Below are 10,354 nucleotides of genomic sequence, written 5' to 3' on the forward strand. Positions count from 1 at the left end.
CCTTTGTGACATTAGGCAATATACATCACTATGGTTGAGTACAATTCATGCATTATCACAGGTTTTTCGGACAATCATGTTTTATGGAATAAGATTGGACATTTGGCATCTATTTGTTGTAAAACTCATGATTTGTTTAGAGGACTTTCCCCCAGGCATGTCAAGAGATTGGAAAGCTATGCATAATTGAGAACTTATTTTCTTATATATTTTTGTTGGTTCTTGTATAGAGGACTTCCTCCCATCTACTTATATTATTCTTCTTTCAGTTTTAATGATATTATTCTTTTATAAAATAAAATAAAGCTCATTTTTTTAATCTAGGATCTTCTAACTTCAATTGAAATGGCTGGGTATTTGCATATTTTGTATGTCATATCAGGAAGCTATTGTTGGCAAATGCAATGTTCTTTGCATTTTGAAGGATAGCAGGAATCCACAGCCATCAAATGAAGAACTACATCTGGCTGAATTTGTATTCTATCGATTCTTTGATGTAGGGCAGAGAAAAGTATTGGATAAGATAGATGATATGATTGCTGGAGTTGAAGGTTTGTTAACTTATTTCTTTATTATTTATTTCCAAAAACTCTCATGGTTTTAAGATAAAATTACACTTACATCTGGTATGTTTATGGCCTTGTTGCACGCTTCCATATGAAATGCATTTTAAAATACCTGTGTGGATATATAATAAAAAAGGATAAAGTATACTTTTCGTTCTTGAAGTTTTTGAAAACTTTTCAAAATTACCCTAACTTTTAATTTGATTCAATTTTATCCCTAATGTTTGAAATACTTTTCAATTCTACTGTTAATTGTTTTACAATCAACAATCAGTCATTTTTTTTTTTCAAATTTACCCTTAATTATCCATTCCAATCCTAACTCAACCCCAACCAAACCCAAACCCAAAAGCAAAACCCAGCCAACCAAAACCCTATCCCTTTCCCACAACACCACCTAAGTTGTCCCCATCACCCCTTCCTTGATCATCCCTGCCACCCCCATTACAATCGCACTACCCGCACCTCCACATTAACCCCACCATGCACCTCACTATTTATCGCACTACCTACACCTGATCCTATCTCACCGATATACCTCGCTACCTACTCGCACCTCACCATTGCACTAACCCCATCGGCGCACCATTGCAACACAAGCATTCAACAACAATAGAGATGACAAGCATTCAACAACAATAATAGAGATGAGAGACAAAAAGAAATTGAAGTAAGAAAGAGACCAAATCAGAGGGGAAAAGAAGAAAAAGTGATGGAGGTTGCAACAAAGAGAAAGCACGCCTGAGGAGGAGGGAGGGAGAGGTGGCCGTGGAGCTGGCTCGTCACCCCAAACCTCTATTGCATTGTCACTATCCTTGTCCTCCACGGCACCATTGGTGTCGATATTTCTTCCTTCTCAACAGCACCCCCGTCTCAAAGGGACTCCAAGATCTCTCAATCTCTCTCCATTTGCCTTTGCCTTTGCCTTGATCTAGTTTTTCTTTCCTTTTTTAGGAAAAGAAAATCCAAATGCTTATGTGGTGGTTGTCATTGAAGGATGAGGTGTTGGTGAGTTTATGATGATGGTGACTTTTGAGGTGATCATTGGTGGAGTCTATTGGTGGTAAGCGTGAGGTGAAAGAGGGCGGTGGTGACGGGGAATGTTATGGTAGTGACAGGGAATGTTATGGTAGTGATGGAGGAGGAGGAAGGTCGGAGTAGAGGGGTTGGCAGTGGTGGAAGCAAAAGGAAAAGGGGGGAGGGTTTGGGGTTTGGGTGGTTGGGTTTGGGGTTTGGTTGGTTGGGTTTTTGATTTGGGTTTGGGTTTGACTAGTTGTTGACCATAAAAAAAATTCACGATAAGGGTAGAATTGAAACTTATTTCAAACGTTAGGGATAAAATTGAATCAAATTAAACATTAATGGATACTTTTGATAATTTTAAAAAATTTCAACAATAAAAAATATATTTTACCATAATTTTTTTTGTTGAAAAAATAGCCTTTATCATTGTACTATACAATTGATATTGCAGTTATTAAGTTTGGTTTTTTAGTCTCATTAGAGTAATATTTGAAAAAATGTTCAAAAGTTGTAAAACTTGAATAGTTAAAATTTCTCTTAAATTTATGTTGAATGTTATTGTTGTGTATGTTGAATTTTAGTTATGCTTGAGACTCATCTTGATATAGATACAGAGTAAGTAAAGAAAGATGCCATTATTGGAAAAGTAGAGACTCTTAAGTTTTCAATGATTGGAATGTTAATGAAAAGCCTTAACTTTTCATTTAACACCTTATTTGATTCCTTAACAAATGATTTAGGATGCGTGTTAGTGAAATTCCTTTTGTTTTTATGTTTAAAATTGAAGTTTCAAATTATTGTGTTTTTCCTTTGTTTATAAATTTCAATGAATTGATTTTGACCATAAATCATATGTAGTAAGTGTAATACTTCATAGTTTTCAATTTGAGTATCTTATCTAGTCGTTTCTCTAATTGTTGCAGTTAAACATATTTTTAACAATTTAGATAGACAAAAGCCTATTGGTAATGCAAAACTTGGGTTAGACAAGCCAGGAATTAGTGGGAACATTCTGAATGATAAATCAAATGACAAGTCTTTGAACACATTCGATAGGGAAAATGATGTTTCCAAGCCTTTGTTGGGCGGAAAATCTAACCCGTTTATAAAGGAAGAAAATGATACTAATGAGGCTTTCCAAACGATTGCTAATGACGAGATCAAGCCAAAACCTAATGTTCAAAAAAATGGCTTTTCAAAGTTGAAGCAAAACTCATCACTTGAAATACGGGACAATTCTACGGGTGGTGTCATCTCAGGGGAAGAAGCTAAGACAATCTCAATTGAGAAAATGATTCCAAGGGCAAAGGTTGATTCAGAAAAGGGTGCATTGAAGCTTGTTAAGGGTATTACTGGACAATCTAAGAAGGGATTGGCGGAGGATGTTGCTCCGCGAAAGGGAAAAAACGATGTTTTGGGCGAAGTTTCAAAAACAAAGATGGAGGATAATGTGCCAAATGGCAATGATGTGAATATAGCTTTGACTTCGAAGGAGAAATATAGACTACAACGAGCAAATGATTGTTGTGATGTTGAGGATGGCCCTTCCAAGAAGTTAAAGATAGATGCTAAACTCTCAAAGCCTGATAGTGACAAGTTCCGTGAAGAATCTCCTGGAATTACTCCAACGGTGGAAGCCAATCTAGATCACCATCCAACAAAAGTTATTCGAAGACCCAATATTGATGATGAGCCTCGCAAGAAGTTAAAGACAAATGAGAAAAACTCAAAAACCTCCAATGACAAGTTTCAAAAAGAATCTCCTAGAGTTACTCCAACTGTGGAACCCAACGTAGATTGCGATGCAGAAGAAGTGAATCAAAGGCCTTATGTTGAGGATGGCCCTTCCAAGAATTTAAAGACAACTGAGAAACTCCCAAAACCCCCAAGCGACAAGTTTCAAAAAGAATCTCCCGGAGTTACTCCAAGGCCGTATGTTGAGGTTGGCCCTTCCAAGAAGTTAAAGACAACTGAGAAACTCTCAAAACCCCCAAGTGACAAGTTTCAAAAAGAATCTCCCGGAGTTACTCCAAGGCCGTATGTTGAGGATGGCCCTTCCAAGAAGTTAAAGACTACTGAGAAACTCTCAAAACCCCCAAGCGACAAGTTTCGAAAGGAATCTCCCAGAGTTTCTCCATCTGAGGAACCCAAGTTGGATTGCAATGTAGCCGAAGTGACTAGAAGACCCGATGTTGTAAGTTGCATTCCAAGTATTCTCTTTATCTTGATTGTTCTTGTTCCTTGGACACAACTCAAAAATCTTATTCCTTTATCTCATGCTCAGATGAATCATATAATGCTTTGAAAAATTGACCGAGAATTGGGGTACCTGTGAGTCTATCTTGATTTTGTTTGAGCATAAATCAAAAGCTCCTCCGTAGTACGATCTTTTGTCCGTTAGTTTAAATATAAAAGTTGTAGAAATAAGTTAACCCATTCATAGTGCTTCGCTATTGCATAAGTTGTGTCTCTTGTTAATGTCTCTATAGCCTTCTTGTTAAGAAAGACACAAATACACTAATTCAGTGTCTTTGGACACAGGGTCTTTGTCTTTGTCTCATCTTCCAAACATGGTTTTCTGTCTTAGTGTCCTGTGCTTGTAAACAAACATAGCTCTGGAGAACAATGCGATCCTTGTCAATGGAACTGGTAACAGTAACGTCCAATTCACGATTAGAGAAGCAAAGGGGGACAAAGAGGAGAGTTCTATATGAGATAAAGTAAGAGAGGAGAGGAAAATATCTTGGAATAATAGAAAAGCTTTGAAGGTCAATTGTGCAATCTCCATCACTATAACTACCTAATACAAGCTTATGTGTGACAATCAGTAGAGTACCTGATGGGGAATTTCGATTGTTATTGGTGGAGTTGAAACCCATTTTGGCCCCTGAAATTTTCGACCGGCCTCAATTTCGACCCCCAGATTTATAGTTATCCAATTAACACCCCCCAAATATTGGATTGTGCCCCACGCTTCCCCCCGTAGCTATCTCCGTTAACGGAGATTTGATGTAGTAGGTTAAGTTGACAGAGTGTGTATCCACGTGACACCCAGCTTGGTAGAATGGATATGTGATGAGTGAATGATGTGGCAAAAGTTGAATGAACTCAATTTGCAACCCTCTTTTCCCAATATGTTCGAGACTTCGCTGGAGAAATTGAGTTCATTCAACTTTTGCCACGTCATTCACTCATCACACATCCATTCTAGCAAGTTGGGTGCCACGTGGATACACACTTTGTCAACTTAACGTGCCACATCAGATCTCCGTTAACAGAGATAGCTACAGGGGTAAACCTGGGATACAATCTAATATTTGAGGGTGTTAATTGGGTAATTATAAATTTGGGGGTCGAAATTGAGTCCGGTCGAAAATTTCAGGGGCCAAAATGGGTTTCAACTCGTTACTGGTGGCTATGGGGCATATTTGTGTTTACCTTCCTTTGGTGAACAATTGAAGAAGTCATAAAAGAAATATTGGGAGATGTGATGCGAGAATATGAGAACCTAGGATTAGATGGAGAAGAGATTGTAAACATACTAAGCATTTTGTGTATGTCAAAAAATGAAAGAATACAGTTGAATATTTTGGAAATTGGGATATTCTCCCAAGTTCATGAAGTGCCAAGCCTTACAAGTTACAATTTGGGGAACTCCCTAGTGTCCCTCCCTTGGCAATTTTGAATATTCTCTTTATCTAGATGGGAGAGTTGGATACGAAACTTGGAGTTTAAAAGCTTTTGTAATCAAATCCCTACTAACTAGGGCTGGCAATACTTATCTTATTTGTGTGTACCCAACTCATTCCAAATCGGTCGGGTCAGGTCTCGACCCAATACGCTGTCAAGCGGGCTGATAGTAAATAGGGTTTTGTTGCGGAGTGGGTATGGTTTGGGTTTCGGGTGAACCTTCTATGACCAACCGGCATCCTCTATTGTATATATAAATAATATAAATAAATATTTATATATTATGAGTAATGTTTGTGTAATATTAAGTTTTATCCTCGTACCTAGTTTGTTTATTAATCTTTTTGTATTCAATTTTATAATTATTATGTGTTTGTGGATGCTTATAATTATGTTAAAGGTTAAATATGTGATGTAAGTTGGAATGATATTTAGAAAATGTGTTTGGCCAGGTAGGGTTGGATACTTGGATTTGGTAGATAGACTTCGGGTAAGTTTTGGGTGTGGTTTTTTCTAAACCTGCATAGAGTAGGGCAGGTTTAGAAACACATGAGATTGTGTTGGTAGGGTTTGGATAGAGGTTCAACCATACCTAACCCTATCCATTGCAAGCCGTCGCTGACGTTTGACATTCAATTTATACTAAATTTAGTCCATACATTTTTACACAATTTTTAAATTAGTCACTACAATTGAAAATGTTATTTCAGTTGGGTCCTTGCAATTTGACCAAATTGATAGGCAACGGTTAGCTAAGACTTGTTTACAAACGTTTTTAAACTCGTAGGTACCTAGGTACATAATTTTAAACTTAAGAACCTTTTGACAAATTGAGTTAAATTATAAGGACCTTAGGAAGTGACTAGTGAACTCTAGCATGAAAGTGAAAATTGGGGAAGTTCCACATCACAAATCAAGAATTAAGTATCTTAATTGCATTACCCAAAATGGGGAGATTGGGAGAGCAATGAATCATCGGATTCAAGACTTCAGCTCTTCTCTCCTCAGGTGCGTGGTGATGCATCAAGCTCCTCGCAACGATTCTGCCTCCGGCAACAATGGTTGTCATCTGGGCTGGGTGTCAGGCACGTGACGACGGTTCTGCCTCTTGCGGTGACCTTGAGAATGAGAGGTGGAAACAGTGAGAGGGGATGAGGGTGGAGGAGAGAGGGAGAGGGAGAAAGAGTGATGGTACGGAGAAGAGGATTAGGCGTTAGGGCTTCTCGGTAACGTATATATACACACACACACAATAGGCGTATTTTTTACATTTCTTATATGCGGGTATTATACGGGTCCCATGGGCCTCACTCCCTGCCCCGCCCCGTTTATTTCTTGGGCCCCATCCTGCCCCCCTGCGAGTGAAAAGAAATCCCCAAATCCATCCCCCGGCCGGTAAACCCGCCGGGGGAAATTGCCATGCCTAGAGATGATGGTGTTAATTAATTCATAAGCTTATCTTACTTGATGGAAAGAAAGCATTCTTGTTCTAATTAGGAAGCTTTATATGTTGTGTCTGATTTCAAGCCTTTCGTGTTTCTTGGTGTTCATAGTAGTTATATTATTATTGTCTATTAAGTTTTATATTTCATATGGTTCTTTCCCTTATTTTTGTGTCATTTGTTATAATTGTTCGGAAATCCAGAGCAACTTTTTGCTGTACATGGCATGGAACTATCATTAGTGTGTAATGCTTTTAAGTAGCATTGGATATGTAGTTTGAACATATGGTTCAAGTAGGATGATGATTAAGGACACTTTATTACTTGGAGATTTGTTTTGGTGGTCTGAATGGAATAGAAAATGTAAGGTTTTTCATTTAATAATTCTTATACTCTTTTATTATTTATTTATTTAATTTAATTTTTCACTTGGTGACAGGATAGGAGCAAGTGGTTTAAGGAAATTGTAAGTTCCTTTTCACTCTTTACCTTATTCAACAAATCTGGAGTTACTTGAATTTGCTTATATAATTGACGGTTCTTATACTTTTTTCAGCCTTGGGAAGAAAGAATGAAAACTGCTCATGAACGAGGAAAACTTGTGCTACTTGAAAATTTGGATCCATCTTTAACATCAGAACAAGTACAAGTAATAATTGTTCCAACTTTCTATATTATTTTAGGATAGAGTTTGATTTAGGATGAGTGATAATTTACTTGCATGTATGCAATTTAATTATGGATTTGGGGTTTCTAAATAGATGTGCTTCTGTATCATATCGAATTGTTAGTTGATATATGCTTTTCTTGTCTTTATAATATGCTGTGTCATCTACTTTTTCATCCAGTTCTGTTTTTCTTATTAAGTGTTCTATCAACCTCTGATTTTGATATTTTTGTTCTAAAACACAGGATATCATTTTTCAAGGCTTTAAAGAAAGTTGCACTGCACACATGATCCAGAAAACCGCGTGTGCTAGCCCTCATTCTGGTTAGGACTAGTCCTCAGTCATCCTTTTCCCATAAGCTTTCTAGACATATGAATACATTAGTCTCTTTAGGAATTGTACATTCATGTATTTCAGGATTTTTCCCCCTTCCATTATCAAGTGACAGAATACCTCCTCCCCCAAATAAAATGATCTATATGCAATTAATAATGAAATGATGTTTTTTTATGATGTAGGTCAAGCTTTTGTTATATTTAAAAAAAAGGAAACAGCAGATATGGTTGTTAAAAAATTACAGGAGGATTCTCTATTAATGTCAAATGGCTGGTATGTGCAAAGCTCGATCCGGATGAAAATTTTCCTTTTCATTTTTCTCTGTTATGCGTTGATCTATAGGCATGATCTATAATGATTTTGTGTGTGTGTATTTGAGTTTTCTCACTATACTAGGTTTTGGGTGTTGTCTCAAACTATTGCCTCTATATTCTAGAGTTAATATGGGGATGTAGGGGCCTTTTTTTATATTTTCTCATTCTCAAATCCAATTCCACCACCTCATTTCTACCCACTTCTCTCTCTCTCTCTCTCTCTCTCTCTCTCTCTCTCTTTCTCTCTCTCTCTCTCTCTCACACACACACACACACACACACGCCCCACATCATTGTGTAAAGAGCTCTGTATATTAGCCATTCCCTTCAACTATAATGGCTAGAAACGCAAACCATGATAAACAAGTAACTTCATGGAGATCTGGGAGTTAAAATCTCATAGTTGTAAAATGTTGTCGGCTCAAATTTTTTAAATTTTGCTTGATTTGCTAGCTATTTCTTTTAATCTTTTACCTGAGCTTTTGATTTTGTTGCTTTGTAGCCCACTTGTTGGAAGCATTGGGCGTCCTTGCTTTCCAGGGAAGAAGCCAGCATTTTATGGTCATTATTTTCTAGATCAAAGTCGAATGCTGCAACAACGTGAAATGGTGAAGTATCCATTTTTTTGTGCCTATTGGTTGCTAAATTTTGGGTCATTTTCATTTAATAGGCAATCTGGATTTTCATATGCAGAAAAATGCTGTATCTACTTCACATTGCTCACAGCCCAACAATATTGAATATGATATGGCTATGGATTGGTGCTTACTACAAAAAAGAGCAGAAAAAGCATGGTCAATATTATATCAGGTATATACGTTCAGGTTAATGCCTGAAATCATCTTCATTTATGCCTTTTGTATTGTATATTGATCGTTTATTGTCATGTTTTTATTCCATAAGCATCAAGGTGATGAATTGAGGAAGCTGAAAGCCAAGCTGAAAACTAAAATCTAAATGTCCTGGAATATCTTTTGTTGTTTTCTCGGTAAGTTCTCATGTCTCAATGTATTTTTGTTCTTTGTATCTTATCCTGTAGCTTTTTCAGGCTTGAATATTTTTTTACTGGTACTCATTCTTCTAATACCTTCTATCTCAGTTTGCGGAGTATCGCAACAAGGATGAGAGCATTTCATTCGGCAACGAAATTATTTTGGTAGATCTTAAATTATGGTCTCAAGATCCTTATGGAATCAATCATTTTTGGCATCTGGTAAGTTTTCATTTGCTACTGATCTGAGTATCATTTATTTTTTTTTAATATTAGATCACTTTGTTGTTTGTTTTCTCCTTTCAGTTTGTGACTAATTGTAGTTGTTGGTTAGTTTAGCGGCATTTTATATTTTATTGTTGGTGATATCCTATTGGTTCTTTTTATCATTCTTTGGTTATGATAGTTGGATAGCTGGGTTTCTTTTTATCATTCACTTTTATGCAACTTGTCAGGTTACAGAAACCGATCACAGTAAGGTTTTAGACATGGTAATCGTACATGTAGAAATATGTTGCCGAATTGTGTGTTTCTTACCTGCATATATTGAGACAGTCAAGAATGTTAATTTTTGAAGCTTAATCCTCCTTTCTCTCTCTCTTTTTTTCTGGGATGCAGAAACAGCTTCGTTGAGGCAGTGGCATGCAGTTCAGCAGTTGTGAATATTATTTTCTTGGAGTTCGGCTCCGGAACCAAGTCAAAGAACAGTTGTTCCGCCTTCTATTGCGACTCCAAGCAAGCTGATAGATTTTTTGCAAGTTTAGATCGTCTTGAAGTAAGGAAATTTAAGTTTGTTAAGTGATCAAGTGAGGGGATAATACTATCGGATTGATAACATACCATCATAAATGGATCTCTCACCAAATGATTCGTTAGTTATCCCTTTATAAATAGCTAGGGTTTAGTTCAGTTACAATCTGTCAATTTTCCTGTGTTCTCTCACTTGTCATCTGTGTGTAGATTTGGCATTTATATTTGAAGATACAAACTGTTGGCATTTTGCCAGTTAATTAATTCAGGGGACCTACAAGTCTCAGCCACAACCCAATTGTCACCATACATTTTATTGGGTAATGCTATGAGGAAAGTTTTGGTGAAGAGTGAAGATTGTATTTTTTGGGATAAAAGAAAACTACTTTTTCTAAATTAATTAAAAACTCTTAATTTTACTTTTTGTCAAAGAAATCCTCCTTTTCTAGGTCATAATAGAACACACTACATTACTTGCCTATGATGCAGGGACAGGGACTCGACATAGGACACGCAAAACAAACCATTTTTAAAATTTTATAAGATACGAAAATATGTTTATATATAAAATAAA

General features: G+C 36.7%; 1 protein-coding gene and 1 long non-coding RNA gene across 5 annotated transcripts in view; one reads left to right on the forward strand and one right to left on the reverse strand.

The window, feature by feature from the left end:
• LOC107621071 (protein ANTI-SILENCING 1) overlaps positions 1-10,157 on the forward strand; it is a 17,541-nt gene extending 7,384 nt beyond the window's left edge. For 2 of the 4 annotated variants that reach the window (XM_021113935.1, XM_021113934.1), the window contains 10 exons: positions 383-551; positions 2,513-3,783; positions 7,161-7,187; positions 7,278-7,370; positions 7,634-7,712; positions 7,908-7,998; positions 8,542-8,647; positions 8,733-9,027; positions 9,139-9,252; positions 9,649-10,157. In XM_021113935.1, coding sequence (XP_020969594.1) covers positions 383-551; positions 2,513-3,783; positions 7,161-7,187; positions 7,278-7,370; positions 7,634-7,712; positions 7,908-7,998; positions 8,542-8,647; positions 8,733-8,912 — 2,016 coding nt within the window. In that variant the 3' untranslated portion in view covers positions 8,913-9,027; positions 9,139-9,252; positions 9,649-10,157. The remainder of the gene's footprint in view (positions 1-382; positions 552-2,512; positions 3,784-7,160; positions 7,188-7,277; positions 7,371-7,633; positions 7,713-7,907; positions 7,999-8,541; positions 8,648-8,732; positions 9,028-9,138; positions 9,253-9,648) is intronic. The other 2 variants (XM_021113936.1, XM_021113937.1) reach the window with 2 other exon arrangements.
• On the reverse strand, positions 3,947-5,315 carry LOC110268039. Its single transcript, XR_002356056.1, has 2 exons — positions 4,992-5,315; positions 3,947-4,371 (listed from the first exon to the last, which is right to left on the reverse strand). It is a non-coding gene; the product is annotated as an uncharacterized LOC110268039 (long non-coding RNA).

Source organism: Arachis ipaensis, chromosome B10 (genome assembly GCF_000816755.2).
Source record: "Arachis ipaensis cultivar K30076 chromosome B10, Araip1.1, whole genome shotgun sequence".
NCBI classification, from domain to species: Eukaryota; Viridiplantae; Streptophyta; class Magnoliopsida; order Fabales; family Fabaceae; genus Arachis; species Arachis ipaensis.